Source organism: Plectropomus leopardus, chromosome 10, assembly GCF_026936395.1.
Source record: "Plectropomus leopardus strain MGB_pleo_1.0 chromosome 10, ASM2693639v1, whole genome shotgun sequence".
Lineage (NCBI taxonomy): Eukaryota > Metazoa > Chordata > Actinopteri > Perciformes > Serranidae > Plectropomus > Plectropomus leopardus.
The window spans coordinates 23,252,172-23,273,277 of record NC_142185.1 but is presented as its reverse complement, the minus strand read 5'-3'; the positions used below and the strand labels follow the sequence as shown (position 1 = coordinate 23,273,277).

Below are 21,106 nucleotides of genomic sequence, written 5' to 3'. Positions count from 1 at the left end.
CACATTATATCCAACCATACGTTTCACTTATGAAGAGTCACCAAACATGCTTCCTGTCAGGATGGTCTTTTGCACAAATTCCAGTTTTTTGGCAACAAAAGCAAACATCTTTTCAACATCGAAAGAAAAATATGTCTGACAAACCTGTGAGCTCCCTGTTCTCTGTAAGGAGATTTATTAATATGTTTGAAGTTCTAAATCGTGGCCCCATTTAGTAATGTTTGAGCACAGTGAAAATGTCCTGCATAATGCAAAAAGCGTGCCCCCTGGTCTTCACCTGCAAATACTACTTGAAGAGACAAATACATGCCTAAAGGAGACTTAAAATGACCACAAGAAGATGCACAGGAACCACAAAGAGATACGAAATGAGATACGAAAAAAAAAAAATCTCAAGAACACACATAATTATCTTAAAGACCCATAAAACAACCACAAAGAGACACATAATAAATCCAAAAGACACAAAACTGCCAGAAGGAGATGCAAAATGACTAAAAAGAGCCACAAAATGACTACAAAGAGATATAAAATGACTGTAAAGTGACATAAAATGACAATAAAGTAACATAAAATGACTAATAAGAGCCACAAAATGAGCTTGAAGAACCACCAACTGACTAAAAAGAAACACAAAATGACCCCAAATAGCCACAAAATGAGTACAAAGAGGTACAAAATGATTGTAAAGTGACACAAGATGACTAAAAGAGACACAAAATGACTTCAAAGAGATGCAAAATGACTTTAAAGACACACAAAATGACTATCAATAGACAAAACTCCCACAAAATCTGTCTTGTGCCTATGGAGGAGAGGTGGTGGGTCTTTTCACATATCTATGCCTAGGGGCCCATTGTCTCATACTACACACACTGATACACTACACTGTATGTCTGGAGACTGTTGTATGTTGGCAGGCCTCATGCTGCTGTTGTAGCTGAAAAAACAAAACAAAGCAGGGATCCTCTGCTAAAGTGGACTCTGACTTCTGCAATTATGTTATGAAGTCATAAACTGCCAAAAACATAAACAAACACTGACCTAATCAGCTGTCAACACGTCAAAGATGAAAAACTCCACAGGAAAAGACGGCAACAGCCCCTAAACTCAACATTTTCATTTAGTGTTTTGGGATCAAATGACACCATGTTAGCACCCCCATAGAAAGACTATTGCCAGCTCTGTTACACCCAAAGCGTGGCAATCACTCTCAGGTTTCCTTCAAGATCAGGTTCAAGATAGACTGCACCAGCAGCAGGTGGACTGCATTTATGCTCAGATTACAGAGCTTAAATATTTCATGTGAGGACACGGGGCTGTTGCTCAAAAAGCAGGAGTCAAAGAGGAGAGGCTGGCAGACAGGGCAATACAGATGAAATAGGACACGTGTCGTTCTACTGAGGTTACCTGGGATCACTTTTAATATTAAGATATTCTAATTAACAAATACAGGTGTTAGAGTCGCCATCTTTTTTTGGACAACCATTTTGTGCACATAGATCAGCTGGAAGTCCACCAAAGATAATAAACAACATGCAAAGCTTTTAAGGCAATGACACACCTTTTCCTGTTGAACCACTCCTGACAGCCAGCACCACTGTTTCCTGATGTGGAAGCATCTGCAGCTGTGATTCAACATCTGACCGGTCCCACCATTCTGTAGTGTTTGAGACCGTGTGGGTGTAAATGCATTGTTCAGTGTGTGTGAAGCATCACCAACTCCCTTCCAGCTCTTTGCTGTCCTTGCCAGAGCCTGGACGCTCCCCTGTGACATGCCCAGGTTTGCCCACTAACACCCAAATACAAATCCCTCTCTGGAACGCTGCGGCTCCTCCTGCAGTGTTGCTATGGACCTGGATTAGCAGCGTTGGATCAAAACTCCCCTGCAGGCTCCAGTCATGGTGTTTCAATTGAGGTCAGTGGTTACAATGAATGTAGGGGAAAAGTATCAATCTTCTTGTTCTATTTTCAAAATTCCTAAACCATAGTTTAAGGTGGTAAAAAAAAGCAGCACAGCAACTGATGATGCAATAACAGCCAAATATTGTCATAGGTGACCCTGTGAATGAATTCAAAGCTCAGCATGTTATACCAGAATGAAAAATATTAAATAAAAATTTTCTTAAATCTGCATTATTTATTTTTTTGGCCACTTGGAGGCAGTACAAGCTGTAAACCATAGGCAACGTGTCCCCACTTCCCCTTGCTATGCTTAGGTGAAGCTAAAATATCCCAAATACAGCCATTGCCATCTTGCTTTGGTGACATCACTTGGAGCCGGAGTTGGCAATATTCGCAGTGAAGGAGTTCCCTCCAAAACATCCATCTGACCAATCATGAACAGCTCCATTGAATGCGAGCACATGGATTGGCTGTCACAGCTGTTAATCATGGCAGATGATCCCCTTTATGACTGGGTTTTATGACCTATACTGCAGCCAGACACCAGGGCGCTGTCTTGATTGAAAAGCTTCTGTCATGTTGTCCATCTTTATATACAGTTTATGCTGTAAACACAGCGTTGACATTTTGACTTTAAAAATGTGGCTTTGAATTAGGTGATGGACGTAACAGTTTAATTTCTCTCTTGGAAAGGGCTGTCTGACAGAAAGGTAAAGCCATAAAAACATTATCTAGTGGGTTTTTAGACAATTCGATCCATTCTATATCAAAGAAATATTGACTGAGGCAGCTTTACAGTATTTAAACTGAAGGTGTAAAAACAACATCTACTAATAATGTGACAATGAGCCAATGCATCCCTTAGTTTGTCAAATGTTTAACAATGACTTGAGCACGAAAGTTCATTTAGGTTGGAAAAAAATGAAAATCTTATCTCAAAGTCAACTTATCTTTTTTCCAGAACTCTCAACAGTAGTATGACAAAAATATCTATATTCAGGATCCACTGAAGAGCTTTCAGATAATTACATATTGTGATGCTATCATTTGTTATGAAGAGTCTACAGGGATGAATAATTAGGGAATGATGAAGGGTCAAAAGTGACTGTGAGAGCATAAATCAAAATTTCAAGTTATTCACCATGGCAGTCAAACATTGTTAACACACCAGTGGATGGTTAGTCGACCACCCCTTCTTTTCTGGCCCCTAAACCACCTCCTCCACCTCCTCCTTGGCTCCAATAAGATTTTCTCCTTGTGGGATTAGCACTGTAACTCCAGAGACAACGTTTGATTGTTTTGAGTGTGTCTGCAGTGTGTGGCTGTCGTGTGTAAAGGCTCAGCGAAGTGTAAAGCTGAAACTCGTCATGTGTGAGGTCTGGCATGCATGTTAACGTACACCGGCTATACTAAGAGCTGATATGAGCTGGTATGCCACTTACTGAGGGCAATAAGAGGCTTAGAGTATCAAACACCCCTTATGTTAAAGCATGTCGCTCTTTGATCTGCTGATCACCTGAAAATACTGAATGTATTGTTCACTGTCACTGTGAAGGTCAAGAGTCAGGTGCCCCTGTGAAATTTAGCAACCAAAAAAAAAAAAAAAAATTAGGTGCAAAAAATCCTCAAGTACAACAGATACCAATGATGTGTATGAGAAATATGGCTAGAGAGACACACATTTACCTTGCAGAGTGCAGACAGCTAACACAGAGACAACATCTTCCTTCTTTCAGACTTCATCTACCAGTCACAACTCATTGCTTCCAGTTCATCATGGTTGCATCTCAGGTTGCATTTGTGACAGCATCCTCCTGTCAAACATACAAAGCATGCAGAGTGTGAGCGCATGTGCACACAAGCTTTGGGTGTAACATAACTCCAGACAATATGCTAGAAAGCATCATATGTGCCTGCTGTTGGTGGACAAGTCCTGCACACACACGTCTTTGAAACACAGTGAAAAAAAGGGGAAAAAGAAACACTGCAAAAACACTGGAGCCCAGCTGTGACTTGGTCAAAGACCATTCAAAACAAACAAAATATGTGAAACTCAAAGCGTTGCTCCTGCCAGCCAGGCTGAAAGAAAATGTGGAAAAAAAGAAATTAAATGAGATGCTGAGATAGGAACAGAAAGCGTGAAAAGAGGCGAGAAAAGTGGAAACAAAGTAGTTAGTGGCTCTTGGCAGGTGATGTTAAAGGATTAGCAGATTGTGCGAGGCAGAATGCATTCGCCCTGGCATCTCTTGGTTCTGGGTTACAGAAAGGGTCTTTAAGCATTCAGCCTCCAGAATGAACTCACCTTCATATGCAAATGAAACCTGGAGACATTCAAACTACTAAATGGTTGGAGTGGTTCGTGTGAGCATGCACACTTCACTCAAACAGCTGTTGTGCAGAAGAAAAAAAAACACTCTCTTTTTAAATATGTTGTCTTTTAGCAACTGGTAATAAAAACTTCTAATGCTACTGAAACTTAAAAACTAGAAATTGTTCTTGAGATAATGCATTCACAAGAACGACACAGATTTGACAACAAAAATCAAATCAGTTAATCATTAAGTCCAAATGAATGTTTGTGCAAAATTTGCACCAAAAAAATCCTTCAAAGTATTTTTGAGATATCACTTTCACAAGAATGATCAAGAGGAGGTCATGGTGACCTTGACCTTTGATCTATGACCATCAAACTCTAATCAGTTCATTGTTAAATCCAAGTGGATGTTTGTGCCAAATTTGAAAATATTCCTTGAAGGTGTTCTTAAGATATTGCACTTACAAGAATGAGACAGACAAGGCCACAGTGACCTTTGACCACCAAAATCTGAACAGTTTGGATGTTTGTGCCAAAATTGAGGAAATTCTCTCAAGTCCTGGTTGCGCCGATGCCATGATCCTGCTTGACGCGACCTTCTGCTGCCATCATGCGTCATGCCTCCACTATCAATATACTCATGGGACTCTTACCAACACACACAATATTTGCACCTGACATCACATGCTATGATAGTGCATTTAGTAATTTTACACCTATCACTATTGTTATATGACATGTTATTTTTATCGTTATTGCTGTGCATCTGTCCCCCTCTCTCTTTCCCTTCCTTTTTTTTGTAATTATCGTAATTTAACAGTTATCTACGACATCTATTGCACATCTTTCCGTCCTGGAAGAGGGATCCTCCTCAGCCACTCTTCATGAGGTTTCTTCTATTTTTTCCCCTGTTACAGGGTTTTTTTGGGGGAGTTTTGCCATGTGAGGGTCTAAAGACAGAGCAATGTTGTATGCTGTAAAGCCCTCTGAGGCAAACTGTGTTTTGGGATAATGGGCTTTATAAATAAAAATAATGCATTCCCAAGAATAAGACAGATTCACAGTGAACTTGACCTTTGACCACCAAAATCTAATCAGTCCTTGAGTCCAAGAGGACATTTGCGCCAACTTTGAAGACATTTTCTCATGGTGTTCATGAGATACTACATTCACGAGAATGGGATGGCTGAACGTATGGACGGACAACCCCAAAACATAATGCCTCCAGCCATGGCTGTCAGCGGCACAGAGGCATAAAAAGCTTAAATTGTAACATGAAAAAGTTTTCCACATTCATTCACCTTCAACACTCACAGCTTTAATTGTATCACAAAAGGTGACAATATAAACACATTTGAAAGATATTACAATCTGTCTTTATTTTTGTTATTATATCCTGTACAGTTTACTTACATTATCTGAATTGGGTACAAGTAAATACAATTAATATCTCTCAATATATTTTCTGTTTAAGTGCCATCTATTCTGTATGTCATTTAAATACATACCCTAGTGTTTAACATTTGAAAAAGGATTTCTATAAAAGCATCTCATTTTGTTATAAAAAGGTTATTTTTACTGCTGTTAGCTGATGAGTACAAAAATCACTCAAAAAATGACTTTATAATTCATAATGTTAATCTTGTCACATTTCAGGGTACATATATCACATTTCTTCAAACTCAGTTTCACTGCGTTAGAAGTCACCATTAGTAAGGCACTTAAATGCTCTAGTAGAGATTACTGTAACATAGAGAAGCGGTCTTCTGTTTTCTAAACATTAAGGTCTAATGTGAAGCCGGGGGGGAGTTTTTCCTCCTCACTAATGGATACAACCTGTCAGAGAGGCTTTAAAATCTCACAGCTTTCCACACGAGAAGGAAGACGAAGCAGAGATGTAACCAGGAACAGAAACAGCCATTTCCTGTTAGAAATGACAGTTTCTGTCTAAAAAAAAAAACAATTCTGAAAGAAATATCTGACTGCAGGCTCCATTCACACAAAATAAACTCTTGTGCCCCGAGAAAACCAACAGCCCTGAACATAAACATGAAGGCCGCCACTGTTTTTCGCTGAATAGCTATTGTTTCTGTGTGAACACAGTGAATGTTTTTCCCTGGTCCGCCCCACGTCAGCTTCCTGTAAGTAAGCCTAAACAAACTTTCTTCCACATACTCACGTAACTCATAGTCTGAATCGATTTAAAACAACCATGCCATCTTGACAAACATGTTTAAGGCTGGTGTGTAATGACTGTGGTGCTGACAAAAACCAGTGAGGGTCACACTGCAGAGCCCCAGCCTCGAGCCCATGGTGGAAGATCACGTGAGTTTTTGTGTTTATTAAGGTGGAAAAATAGGTGTTGTTGCAGCGATTTCCAACTGGTAATTCTACTCAGTATAGTTTAATGTCCAAAAAATTTGTAAAAACATGATTTTCACAAGGTGCAGGGATGAAAGGGGGGTGTGACAGTCACCAGGTGTTTACAGGGGTTATTGCTTATTTATTTGGTTATTTAATATTCATTTTTTCCTAGTTTATCTTCCTTGCATGCTATTGTATCCTCAAGATTGTCTCTGACGTGCGTACACAATGTCAGACTTTGATCTCCAAGCTTGAGGGTCTTGAACCTAGAGCTCTGCAGCTACACCCTTCTTACAAAACCAGATAACGTAGATCTTTTAATATTGTGTGTGACAGCGTACCTGCACGAAACCTTACCCGAGCAGAAACACACACAGTGTAAATAAGGCCATCTCACACATTGTACTCAGTCAATTTAGACTACTTTAGCGTAAAACAAACTAAATCCCCTTTTTTCTGGTTGGCATAGCAGCTTTGATGCTCATCTAGTATGAGAAATTTTAAACAAAAGCTGGTTGTGCGTCAGCAGTAGCTGGACAAAAAAAACATATTGTTCAAATCCAATCTTTAAGAAAATGTAGAATAATATTCTGCTGCTACTAAAAAGCACCAAGTGTTGTATAAAAGGTAAAGTCTGCTGCCCTGAAACAGGAAAAGTAACCTGCTGCTCTTTCAGTCTTCACTGAGTTTTACTGCCCTCACATGCTCCACCATGAGACCTGCACTTTGATGGAGTAATGAATGACAGACTGCAGAATTTGCATGGCTACATGGGAAATGTGAGGTGTCCTTGACTCATATTATGCAGTGTAATGTGGGGTGCGAGAGGCAATGGATTCCTCTGCGAAAAGTTCCATTAAATGCAGTGAATGTGTTTTCAGGACCACGGGAGGAAGCTGAATGTCAACAGTATTACTGTTTGTGTGCGTGCATGTGTGTGTGTTTGTGTGTGAGATATGGATGCGAGTATGTGAGTTTAAGTGTGACAGCCAAGTTCCTCTCTGTAAAAAAGTTGAACACAGTGACAGACTGACAAGGCCGGTCTTGTCCAGAGGGTCAGAGGCTCCTCCCTGTTGTACTATCCCAGAAGCACCCTCTGCAGGCGGTAAGCGGGCACGCTGCTCTCGTCCTCTGACTCTGCGTCGCTCTGGGGGTTGGAGCTGCAGGGAGAGGTGCACTCTGGAGAGCACAGGTAGTGCATAAGGGGCAGCCGGTACTTTCCACAGAAGTCCACAAATTTGATCTGGCGCACACATGAATCAAAGTAGACGCCTGGAGAATAAAGAGAGAGACAGGAAAAACAAAGCAGGGTTCAAGTGGCAGGTCAGTGACTTGAATTATTCCATGCAGATGATGGACACTTCAACACCGTGCAACAAGAGACAGATATTACACCAGCAGCTCCGTTTACATGGACATTATTTCTTCAGTTGCATCAAAAATCATTTTGATTAGAGATTATAACTTATTTACTCGTACCATATCCTTCTAATGTCCTGTTCTTACCTTACTTTCATGTTTTAAATGTATTTACTTCTGTATCTGTTTTTATCTTCTTATCTTTGTTTTATCCCCACTGATGTGATGTCGTCTTCCTATATTATGTCTTATTTTCTAATTGTCTTTTATTGCCTTTATTCTGATATTTTCTTAAAGTTTATTCATTTAGTTCAATCAATCAATCAATCAAATCTTTATTTGTATGGCACTTTTCATACAAAGAGTAACACAAAGTGCCTCACAGAGATTAAAAACAATAACAGAAATGAAAAACATTAATGAAAATCAAGAAAATACAGACAGCCTGACCTCCCACCCCACCTAGGACGTGCAACAACACACACACAATCATGTAGATATTCCCACACATATTCGCAAAGGCACCCGAACATCCACCCTTACCACCCACACACACGCACACATACACCAACACACACCAATTGTTACTAAAGAGACATGGCTAGGCACTGAGACCTGAGGCGAGGGAGAAGCTACCTTTGGGGGCCAACCTCACTGAGAGAGGTCACGGTCCAGCACCGCCGGGGCGCCGCCACAGAGACCATCCCAACCCGGGCGGACAGGAGTGCCCGCACCAAGATGCCGAGCCCTCTAGCCACCCGGGCCGAAACAGTCCACGGTACAGCACCCCCAATGGTGGACCAGAGACCACTCCCAGTCCGGTAGGCCCCGATGAGGAAACACTGGAGCTAAAAACTAACACAATAAAATAAGGTAAAGAACATAAAACCTAAGAACGTAAGGGACTGAAACAGTAAAATAAGACAAAGAATACAAGTGCACAGTAAAATAGATTAAAGGTTATAACCGCTAATAATTAGATAGATAAATAAATGGGAGACTAAAACAGTGGGATAAGATAAAATAAAAAAGGAGAATAAATAAATAAATAGTTAGTTAGTTAGTTAAAAGCCTGATTGAAAAGATGGGTCTTGAGCCTCTTTTTAAAAACCTCAACACTGTCTGTGATCCTGAGGTTCTCCGGGAGGCTGTTCCACAGACGGGGGCCATAGTAACTGAAAGCCGCCTCCCCATTTCTTTTAGAGCTAACTTGTGGTATGGTTAAAAGGCCAGTGCCGGAGGACCTCAGGGTCCGCGAGGGTTGATAAGGTAAAAGCAGCTCAGTTAGGTAAGAAGGCCCAAGACCTTTGAGACACTTAAAAACAAGTAAAAGAACCTTAAAATCAATCCTGAAACGCACCGGGAGCCAATGAAGCGATTTTAAAACCGGTGTAATATGCTCCCGCCCTCTGGTCCTCGTCAGCACTCGTGCGGCCGAGTTCTGCAATAGTTGTAAATTGGAAATGCTCTTTTTGGGAAGACCAGAGAGCAGGGCATTACAATAATCTAGACGACAAGAGATAAAAGCATGCATCAGTACCTCCGTGCTGGCCTGAGAGAGAAACGGGCGGACTCTGGCTATGTTTGTTTGATGATAAAACCAATTTTTGTTGTGTTTTTGATGTGTGGGATAAAAGTAAGCTCAGAGTCAAAAATCACACCCAGATTTGTTACAGATTGTGATGTTCTAAAAGCCTGTAACTTTAACTGCCTTTTAAAATCTGCCTATTTTACTCCTCAATTTAAGGGGTTACAAGCCAAAAAGGTTGGACAAAAAGGGAAATCCTAACATTTCATCAAATTAAAAAAAACTTGACTTTTTTTCTGTGCGTCTTCTTCAAATTATGCTAACACAGCCTCTTACCGGCACACTTGGGATTGGGGCACTTGCTGGCCAGGTCTAGGTAACGCAGCAGGTTTGACGGGAGGTCGCAAGGGGAGTAGGGAATATTTCGGCTCTTGACAGTACGTCCTGCCAGCTCTAGCAGTGAAGGGGGGTCATAGGTCATCTCCTTGACAAAACGCACCACCAGCGGGTTGCCACGGAGACTGAGCTCTTGCAGATGCACCAGGCTGAGGATCTCCCGCGGCAGGTAAGTGAGCAGGTTGTTGTGGAGACTTAAAGATCGCAGCGAGTGGAGCCTGAAATGTTTTCACCAAAACAAACCATGACTGCAGGTGCACGCAGTTATCAGATACATGCAGGGCAATCACACATCTGGCCTCCGTGTAATGTGGATATTGTTTACTAAAGGTTACACTGTGGTAGTGTATGTGCAGGTACCTGGTGAGCTGCGGGGGGACACTTTGGATGCGGTTGTCACAGAGGACCAGGTAGCTGAGGTAGGGCAGGTTAGCCACTTCGGGAGGAATGGCTGTGATGTGATTTCCACCCAGATACAACAGCTCCAAACTAACAGGAAAAAAAGAGAAGAAAAGGAGTTAATTAAGAGTTTGCTATGTTGAGCTCAATTCCCACATAATACCAAAGCGTACACAGTACAGCGTAAGAATGATTTAGATAATATTTTAGTTATTTTTGTTCTATATTTACAAATTTACAAGAACTTTGTCCACAAATTTGAAAATTTGCCTTCCGTTTCACCATAAATTAGATAAAAGAAGACAACATTGCTTTTTTTTGACTAACTTTATCTATGCCTGGTTTTTAGAAGATCAGCTTCAACATTTGTAATAAAAGTTACTGTTTTGTCAAAGTAGCCATGTTTATATATGAGGAGCACAGACGTAATAAAAGGAAATTTCTCTGGTCATCAAAGTTTCAAAACATCAAAGTTACAGTTTTTTTCTGAATGCTTATAGACCAACAGTTTAAGCACTATCTCTGAAATCTCTGAAAACTCTTCTTTACTCTCAGTTCACAATTTAATAACACACTTCTAACAAAACTGTGAACATTCATCTCTATATTGTTACACTATTATACCAATTTAATTTCCATATTGGCACATGTGAAAACACTTTTAGGTAATGAGTTCACCCACAAATCAGAGCTTGAGCACTTAAAATCGGCCACAGGTAAACAGGATTTGATAACAATGAAAGCCAAATTTGGACAGAGAGATGTGGATGAATATTTATAGCCAGACCCATGAAGAAGGCATGATTTAGCAAGATTTACTTTTTTTCTTCTACAAATGTGTGCATAAAAGGCATTAACCACAAATGAGTAGCTGATACTTCATGAGCTTACTTAAATGATGCATTGTGTTAACTGTATTGCAGCAAAAACTCTTTTTTTGAGAACAGTTTTGCAAGAAGTGTTTGCCTTTGCCACGGATGTAAAGTGTTTTGCTGGTTTGGTGGAAGCTTTTGTGGTTAGTGTCTAGTTTTGCAAGAGCAAAAAAAAATAAAAAAAATAAAAAAAGACATAATATATTCCACAGGGGGGTGCTAAAGATGTATGGTTATATGTTGAGGAGCTACAGTTGTGTGCAGGTGCTTGTATTTCTGTGTCTGAATTTGTTAATGCCACCACCACGCTTACAAATGATCAAAAAGACAAATGACAGAAGTTCAAAAAGAAGTCCAAAATTATCATTGTTTGTAGAGTGCACACATCTATGCATCATCAATTCAGACAAGTTTAAGTGTGCAAAGATTATACGTAGAACACATTTACTTCTTAACAAAAATAAACATGTGCAATGATCTGAAAATGACTGCATCTAAGTTTAGTTAACGACAACATTGATGTGTACATGTTTGTTGTATTAAGATAACAAAGGACCCTGGTAGGTTAATGGATATATGGAGTACACAGGGGGGTAATTGGGAGTAAAAAAGACAGACGGGTAGAGAGAAATGGATGGCTGGTCAGCGAAAGTAAGCTGTCAGGCCATCTGCCTGCTGGAACTGATGACACAGCGACTGCGAGACAGGAAACCATTATACTGTCCTTGGTGGCTGAGCACTGAGCAAACCCCCTCTGTGACGGGGACTGAGACATTCAGGGTCCGCTCAACGTCCTCACAGACAGTGACACAAATCAGCCACCAGAGACTGAGAATGGTTGGCCATGGTGTGTGCCAGGGACAATATAAAAAGCTCACAATTTTTACAAGTTAGCAAAACTGAAGCCTTTTTTCTGGGCCATTCCACCCAAGATACACGGCACTGAGGTTTCCTTTTTAACACATCGAGACGTCATATATTATTCCTAAGTTTTACAGATATACAGAATTTACCAATGCATGCTTAGATTGTATGAAATAGTGTTTTGTACTATTGAATTTTAAAGTGAGATCAATTTCTAGAAATGTATCGAAATCCCAAGCAAATTGGGCTTTTGTATTGGAAAAGAATTCAACTTTGATGATGGCTGTATTGTATTCAAGTGTCCCAGTAAGCCATAACAGTGTGCAGTGTTCCCACACATTTTCAAGGATGCATTTTTTTAACTTTTTTTTTTTTAAATTTTTTAAAAATTATTATTAAAAAGGCAAATCTGACACAGACTGCACTTGTGCCTCCAAATACACCAGAAGAAAAAAAAAGGTAATTTTAACTTAAATGAAGCTACTAAATGATCTGACCCATCACCTTATGGTGACAAAAAACATAACACTTGGTCTCACTGTAATGTAATTAAAATGTCAGTGTAAAAAAGCATCCAAGATCACTTTAAGGAACATTTTTGAGCTAAATGGCTACATAGAGAATCAAGATATCATCAAAAGTATAAGAGCTGGACACATGCATTGATATATTTAGTGGCCTTTTACGTCCTGTCTGCTACTAACCTAACTACTGAAAGTACCATACTAGTTAGTGTGCATGTTTGCTCTTTGGCCTTGCAGTGGGTCACTGTGCAACTTGCTACTGTTAAACTCGGGGATGTGATAAGATAGAAATGACCCCTTGACTGGCCTCCTTTTCTATCAGTTTGTTCCAGTCTTACAGAGAACGTACATCTTCTGAATGCTATGAAATGACTGCTGCACACACCAACTGTTGCTGTTTTGACACAGTGCACTTTGTGTTAATTTTTTTTTTTTTGTGGCGCCACATATAGCGACACAAATATAGCAGTGTCTCCACCTTTGTTTGCTTCATTTTTCTTTAATCTCTTGATGCATTTCATTATAATCATCAATGTGTTTAAAAAATATTCCACAACATTACTAATTTTCTTGTTTGCACGTCACCAAAACCAGGCCAAGCTAGTTACTGGAACAGAGCAGCCAAATTTGCAGTGAACTCCATGAATCATGATGTTTACAGGAAAAACTGCCAGGAAATAAACATGACACATTCTCACAGGCATAAAAGCAGCAGTTAACTGGTAAATACCACTGAACCCATCAAATTAACAACATTTAAAAAAGGAGAGAAAACTGATCATAGAGAAATGACATTTTCAAAAATCATCCAGGTTGCCACCTGGATGTGACTGCAAATTGCTGCAAACCGGTTTAGAAATGTTGTTGCCAGGTTAAAAAAGTGGGTCAACTCTTCTGACTCATGCAGAATAGTAGGTGAAGTGTGATTAAAGTGGTTTTACGGCACTTTATATGGCACAACTAATTAAAAGGGATTAAAAGCGTTCCATATGGCACAAATGCACCAAAAAAATGAGTCTGACATGCAAACCAAGAAAGCAGCACATGTTTTAAATGTCAGGATAAACTTCTACAAAGTAAACAACTGTAGGGCCTGTTTGGTTTCAGGCCAACACGGTTGGAGAGATAACGCTGAATAAGTGAAATCTGGACTATAGGCATTTTGTCTATCATAATGACACTGACCTATTACTTCTTTCACTACACTGTACTAGTTAATGGAACACTGCCACTAATAATTACTTTCACTGTCAATTAATTTGCTGATTATTTTCACAATTGTTTGATTAATCAATCGTAGGACTGTGACTGATGATTAAAGATTAATCTGTTGATTATTTTCACGATAAGTAATTTAACTCTAAATATTTCATTTATTTATTTTAAAAAATGTCAAGTCATATGTCAAGAAATTGTGAAAAATTCTCAACACAATTTCCCAGAGACCAAAGGGACATCTTCAGATTGCTTCTTTTATCCAACAAAGACTCCAAAACTTAAACAGTCTCCCAAACAGCTGCAGGCAAGTGGGCTTTGAATGAAATTAAGCACTAATTTTACAGTTTCAAATACTGAAGGACAAAAATTACTTAAGGTAAGGGGGGATTTTATTTTTCAAATATTTATTGTAAGATAAAACTTAACTTTTTGGTGATGTCAATGCAAGAGGCATTCTGTTTTTTTAGTTACCCATTATTTTAAGTTTCTGCAATGCAATATTAGAAAAAAAATAAAAATCCCAATTATCAAAATAGTTGGCAATTAATTTTCTACTACTGGATGGTTTTATTGTTGCAGCTTATCATTTGGTCTATAAACTGTCACAAATGTGTGAAGGTTGCCAATTTTAGTGTCCAAATTGCTTATTTTGTTCAGTCCAGAACAAATAACACCATAAAATGATTAATTAACTAACAAAATAGTTGACATTAACCTTTTGCTGATCTGCTATCCCAGCTAGCAGGGAGTGTTCCCACAGCATAGGCTAACGTTACCTTCAAGTTGCAATAATGTTGTAAAGAAAACATTTTAATCAAATGTTCAAATGTTTAAGGATGTTTAATCTTTTTAAATAATGTTCCTATAAGGTTAAATGCTGACTAAGCTGTAACGTTATAACTGCAAAATTCCTAGGATGTTTTGGTGATGTTGAGAGGTGACAGATCATAAGATGTTTGTTTAATATAACGTTCCCACAATGTTACATCGGAACAAAGGGTGAACATTTTCAGAGAAACATTCAGAACATGTTATTGACGACTGATATTACAGACCATTTTTTATGAAAATGTAATATAATGTGATATGTAAACAATAAAAGAAAAAAAAAACATTTTTTTTTTCTTTTTAATGTTAGCCGAACTTTAAGAACGTTCTGGGAACTAAACGAAAACTTGTGGCTGAAAATGTTACTTAAACATTGATTGCATTATCCTATTCACAGAGCGTTTTAAGAATAGAAAATTGCTAGTTGGGTTTGTTCTAACCATATTATTAAAAACATTTTAGAAGGTTATAACCAAACATGTTTAGGATGTTTTTAGAGAACGTTACACTGCCTTTAGAAAGAACGTTCTGGGAACTAAAAGAAAACTTGAGGCTGAAAATGTTACTTAAACATTGCACTGGTTGCATTATACTATTCAAAGAACGTTTTAAGAATAAAAAATAAAAAATAAAAACGTTACACTGCCTTTAGAAAGAACGTTCTGGGAACTAAAAGAAAACGTGCAGCTGAAAACGTAACTGGAACGTTGCATTATAACATTCTAAGAACGTTTATAGAACCAAAAATCCCTTTGCTCGGTTATCATTATTCGACTTATCATCTCAGCTGAACAGTTTGTCAAATACGACAAAGAGAAGCCGGACATCATTTTGCTTCGAAATTGACTTGAGCAGATTAATTACTTATCAAAACTCATTTTTTGTCAGTTGATGACTCCAATAATCAACAAATCTTTTCAGCTCTAATTTAAATATTCATTTCTGATTAGCTGGTGGTCTGGTTGTCAGTTAAAAGTTCCAGAATGCCTCGGTAACCACAGCAACAGCACTCGGGTTCCATGGTATGTGCCAGTCAACTGAAAAAAACACCGGTTAGAAATTACATCGACACCGGTCAATTTCATTACTATAAACTCGATAATTTAATCCTAATAACGTTACCAAAAATAATAATGAAGCTCGGTTGCCTTATTTGTCTCCACTCAATCCATTACGGTGATTTATTTGTATCTATATATAGAGTACTGTCGATATGCCAACGTTTAGCTATAAAGAGACCGTATGTGAGTAACGTTGTAATGGACCCGACTCATTCGGACTTTTAGCAACTGTGTCAAGTCAACTAATCATTAACCCTGCAAACCGTTGTCCCTCCATGGCTTACCTGGTTAAATTTTCTATCTCTGCAGGTATACTTTTCAGTCTGTTTCCGCCGAGCGACAGCGACTGCAGACGCAGCAGTTTCATACACTGAAGCGGGATCTCCTCAAATCGGTTCCCACTAAAGTTCAACACCTCCAGCTGCAGAGAGCCAAACTCTTTCGGCAGCGAAAACTCGTCCAGGCGGTTGTTCTTGGCTATGAGTGTTTTCAGCCTGGTCAGCCGCGTAACGCTCTCACAGATGGCCGACAGTCCGTTGTTGCTGATGTCCAAAAACTCGAGGTTGCAGAAAAGGCTGACCGCCGCGGGTAGCGAGGGTAGTCGGTTGTAGTTCAGGTAGAGCTGTTTGGTGTCCCTTTTCCTCTCTTCGCTCATGCCTTCAACGCTAAAAGTGTTCAGATTCAAACGGGAGAAGTCCAGCACGCTGTCTCCGGTTGCAGCTGCACCTTCGTGAAGCTCCATTTTGGCGATTTTTGCGTGAATTTAAAGTGTGAATAAAGTCTTTGCAGAAGTTTTGCTGTAGGCTGAACGCCCCAATACGCCGCGAGTTAGCTCCAGGACTTGTCCTTTTTGGACACGAAGAAAAGAAATACGTCTACACGCCCGCCTGTAACACTTAACCACATCTCTAGTGAAAATCTAGGTCACAAATTTAGTACTGAGGATTTGCTACTGTGGCTAAATGAGGCAACATTGAGTCCCGTGTCGCTGCTCGCCTACAATGCAGCTGTTCTTTGACAGGAACATTTACTTCCAAGTTTAGCGATTGGCTGATTCTTGCACTGGCCCCGCCCACACCTTAGCTGATTGGTTCATCTCCCAGTCTGTCATCCTACAATGGTATTAATTAAGGCGATTGTAGCAGCGTTACTGCAGTTTATTTGCATTTTATATCGACACACTCTTACGTTGTTGTTTGTCATTGCGCTGTTTTTCCAGTTTTGCAACAAAGGTAGAATCGAGGTCGACGATCCATGATGCCAAGTGCCAACAGAGCGGTCTTCCATTATGCAACGCCCCTCCTCTGTTACATTATGCAATTCTCTGCTGACATGGATGTGCATAGCATGAGAAAAAGGTACAGAACAGACTGGTTCCTCCCACTGAATTCAGATCTGTCCATATGACTGACATTATTCTGTTCATGTCACTGTAAGAGGGAAGAAAAGGGCAAATTCTCGACATAGATAGTGAGATTTACTTAAGACGTGCAGCTTTGAGGCACTGTTTGCAACTGCTTTAGTTACTAGTTAAGATTTTGTTATCAAAGCATGACACATACTCATAAGATATGATAAAGTGTGACTGTCAAATGACTAAACAGTATGTGGAAATAGGCTTTGTGCCAACTAGACCAGCTGAAACTCTATTGTTTCTGTGATAAACCCGATATTGCATTATGACACTGGCCCTTACTTAAACCTACAGCATATCAATCAGTCGATCAAATTTTTTTATATCGCACATTTCAAGCAAACTGAATGCAATTCAACCTGTTTGACAGAGGAAACAAAAACAAGAACACAGGCTTTTAAATAAAAGCCATGCTCAAAGGATTGGTTTTTAGTATATGTTTAAAAGTATCAATAAAGAGTCCGAGGATCTGAGGGGCCTTCATGGCTCATAAGCTAAAAGCATCACTGAAATTTAGTCTGGTGCAGTGCCATGCAGTGCCTTATAAACTAATAAAATAAATTTAAAATAAACTTTCAGGCAGCCAGCTAAAGTTTTTAAAACAGGCTTAATATGTGGTCTCCTTCTGGTCCTATTAAGAACTTGTGCTGCAGAATTCTGAATTAGTTGAAGCTGATTAATTGTATTCTTTGATAGACCAGAAAGGAGAGCGTTACAGTAGTCTAGCCTGCTAGTTTTAAAAGCATGCATTAGTCTCTCCATGTCGATCAGAGAGAGAGACAACAAATGATAAAATACTGTTTTTGTGATATCACCTACATGTTATTTAACAGTCAAACCAAAATCAAATGTACGTACATTGCAAGTCTTTTGCAGTTTTCTCAATACAAAAAAAACACACCAAAAGAATAACAAAATGGGTAAGTAAAGCAAGAGAATTAGTTTTTATATGTTTTTGTTTTTAAAAATGTCAGTTAATGTGAATATTAATGTGAGAATGTACTGGCAGGTCTGTGGCCTTATCAACTCAGGAGGCCAAAGGGACCATGTGTGTCTATATTTGTGTTACACAGAAACAGAGACACAAAAGCAAGTTATTACAGAAGCTGAGTTGTGAGTTTCTCACTTGTGCTTTCAGTTCACAGTAAACAGAAACAGACCAGACAAAGGTCTGGAGGACCGGACAAAATACTGTGTGTAAAAGGCAAATGGTAACAGTGAGAACTAGGGATGTTGTGACGCATGTCTGTCTGTCCAAGTACTGGTAACTTAACTTCTTTCCTCTATGTGAACATGGATATTGCGATAAAAGGCATCTCTTTAAGACAAGTTCTCACGTTTTGAATTAATCTCTAAACCGCCACCACACAGAAGCAGTTTTTAAAATTTAGAGGAAAGACAACAAATTAGCTGTCCTTTTAATCTGGGATTGGAAACATCCTGTACACAGTGATTAGCTGACCAGAGAGACTTAAAGCCATTTTATGGGCACAACAATTCAGAAATGTACCTAGGGGCTTTACCATGCAATGCCTGATAGGTAATAACAGGAATATTGAATTTTAAACTACACTGGCAGTCAAAGGAGAGTGTCCAATAGTCGAGAGTTGGCATTTATGATTGAGGACCGCACAGGGAAAGTGCACACACTGTAACTTCTTTAAGACATATGATAAAACTTTTTTTATGACCTCTTTTATGACATACTAACATTTTACAAACACTATTACATTCATCAGTGATACAGCCTTTGCAACACTCATATAACTTCCTAGTTTCTCTGTTTAACACATTTGAAAATGAGGAAGCCACATGCAGAACTGCAGTACACTGTAATATCAGAAACGTTAGTAATAATATATTATTAGTACCAGTGATTTCAGACAGCAGTGCATGATTGCCTGTTGTAAAATAAAACATTTTTTTCTTTATATTTTTTTTAACAATATATTGAAGGGACATTTTTAGCATATTTGAATATTTGTTGATGTGTTCCCATCAATATATATTAGAAGGAATAGCTTGATGTGATTTCAGGCTTCTTTTAATTATTTTTTTTAAGTCAGAAGTTATTTATTAATCTCAAAGGGAAGCTTCTCTCTTTTGCCCACAGTATATCAAATTTAAAACTTGACAGATACAAGCACATGTACAAAGTAACAAAACTGCGTTGTGGTGTATGGGCTTTATTGGCATACATACATATTCCTTACAGTCTCTGCACTTTTAGTGGAATACAAAGATTTAGCCTAGTAATGCAACTTTCACACGGACATTTATCATGGATAGAGTGGCAAAGCACTAGTTTACCGCTAAACTTCAGCAAAGCACACTCACTCTCTCTATGCCACGTGGCGTCGCAGCCAACGTGCAGGCAAAGTAGAGACCTATACTTTTTGCAGGTCTAAGGCACTGATTTTTATTGTCAATCCTCCCAATTTAGATGCAGGATTTTAACAATTAAACACATTTAACAAACTACTCTCAGCATCACATTTTACTCGCACACACATCCATACACACAATCTCTCACACACACACACACACACACAATTTATATGCACCCAGTTATTGATGCGTCTATGCTACTTTAGCTGACAGTGAGGCTAGTCCTTCTGTTAGAGTGATATTGAAAGCACAGGTATAGTGTTGTTGCTGGGTCCAGAGTAATGTTTTACCTGGAGAATTTTTGTACATCATTCAAACACTTCATCAAGACTTTGGTTTCAGTTTTTCATCATGCTATATTCAAAGATCAGGTCTCACCTGGGTGCAGACTGAAAGCTGGACCACTTTGTCTTTGTCTCTTTGACACAGACAGAGAAATGTTTAAACCGAGAAAAAAAAAGCACCAGAGAGACTTGCCTGAGCATAACATGGGAACAAGATGTGTTCCAACTCAAGCCAATAACAACTGTACATAGAAGCAAACTATTTTGCAGCAAAATGATCACTTTAGCAGTAAGATACAAACAAAATTCAGGCTTGTGATAAACTAAAGCCTAAGAAAGCAAGAAAGAGAAGTGCATTGGTCAAGTAGTGGCCTACTGTGGCAGTTCTGAATAGCAACAAAATCACGACCCTCTTATTATCCCAGCTTCTTCAGCCAAGCTGCTGACCGTAAAACTTATGAGAGTGTAAAGAAAAATGCTGCATCAGGTGTCAAGAAGCCAGCATTCTCTGTACGCTGACAGCTCCCTCATTTCAACAGGTGGATTCTCCACGCCCCTTACTTCACCACCTTCTCAAACAATGACTTCCTAAATCCTAGACAGTGACAACTTGACTTGTTTTTTCATAATAACTGTAAAAAATATAAGAATTGTAGTAAAAATAGCCCCGGGGCTAGTGTAGAGGCGCAGTAATACAATCAAATATGACAGTACTGAACACAAGGGAATCCTATAATACTCTTTGATGGCCCCTGAATCTAACAGACATCAACACAAACACTTAAACATTGTAAAAAATAAAAAGTATAATAATTAACATAGCAGAGAAACATGAAAAAGTCAGTCTAATAACAACACATGGCCGCAAGGTAAATCAAGTATGGAGGAAGGGTGATGACGTGCATCCTCTCCTTCGTTGCGTCCTTATTTAGGCCTCCTTTGTGCTGGCCTTCATCTTCTCCACTGTTTCCTGTATTTCAAACAATGTAAAGATTTGAGTGAGATATAGTGCATAATTAAACATGCTGAACTTATGATGATGTGAGTACATATTTGCATAAGCATTTAAAAAAATCTATTCTTGAGATTTTTTTAACTGGGACTGTATTGGGTACTTATCCATAGTCAGTTTATTACATACTGTAGATGTCAGTCAATACGGCCCTATAGAGAAGGAGGCTAGAGTCTGACATGGAAACTAAGCAAATTACTGCTGGGTCAAGGGTCAACAACAAAAAATCTTTTAAGAAACTAAAAAAAACTAAAGAGATCAGTTCAACTGTATGCTATATTGGGACTATTTTCTCTGCTTTACCTTTCTGTCAGAAAGCTTCATGTTCCCATCTATGATCTCGTCAAAGCCACCAGACTCCATTGAGAAAAAACAG

The 21,106-nt window shown here is 39.0% G+C and overlaps 2 protein-coding genes across 2 annotated transcripts in view; both read right to left on the bottom strand.

The window, feature by feature from the left end:
• Positions 1–5,515: 5,515 nt before the first annotated feature.
• On the bottom strand, positions 5,516–16,658 carry lrrc58b (leucine rich repeat containing 58b). The gene is made up of 4 exons (XM_042495000.2): positions 15,917–16,658; positions 10,227–10,355; positions 9,807–10,084; positions 5,516–7,855 (listed from the first exon to the last, which is right to left on the bottom strand). Exons 1-4 carry the CDS (start codon positions 16,372–16,374, stop codon positions 7,662–7,664), a joined length of 1,059 nt encoding a protein of 352 aa, XP_042350934.1. The 5' UTR covers positions 16,375–16,658; the 3' UTR covers positions 5,516–7,661.
• A 2,558-nt stretch (positions 16,659–19,216) lies between these two features.
• The window catches only part of fstl1b (follistatin-like 1b), a 30,601-nt gene continuing 28,711 nt past the window's right edge, over positions 19,217–21,106 (bottom strand). The window contains exon 11 of the mRNA XM_042495011.2: positions 19,217–20,688. Within this exon, the coding sequence (XP_042350945.1) occupies positions 20,647–20,688 (42 nt within the window). The 3' untranslated portion in view covers positions 19,217–20,646. The remainder of the gene's footprint in view (positions 20,689–21,106) is intronic.

Bases quoted from the DNA above. Each gene is read 5' to 3' on its own strand.
- lrrc58b (XM_042495000.2), bottom strand. From the start codon at position 16,374: ATGGAGCTTCACGAAGGTGCAGCTGCAACCGGAGACAGCGTGCTGGAC. The intron at 10,085-10,226 runs GTACCTGCACAT...AAAACATTTCAG, and splicing joins GTCCCCCCGCAGCTCACCAG to GCTCCACTCGCTGCGATCTT. The intron at 7,856-9,806 runs GTAAGAGGCTGT...TTTATTCTCCAG, and splicing joins CCCCAATCCCAAGTGTGCCG to GCGTCTACTTTGATTCATGT.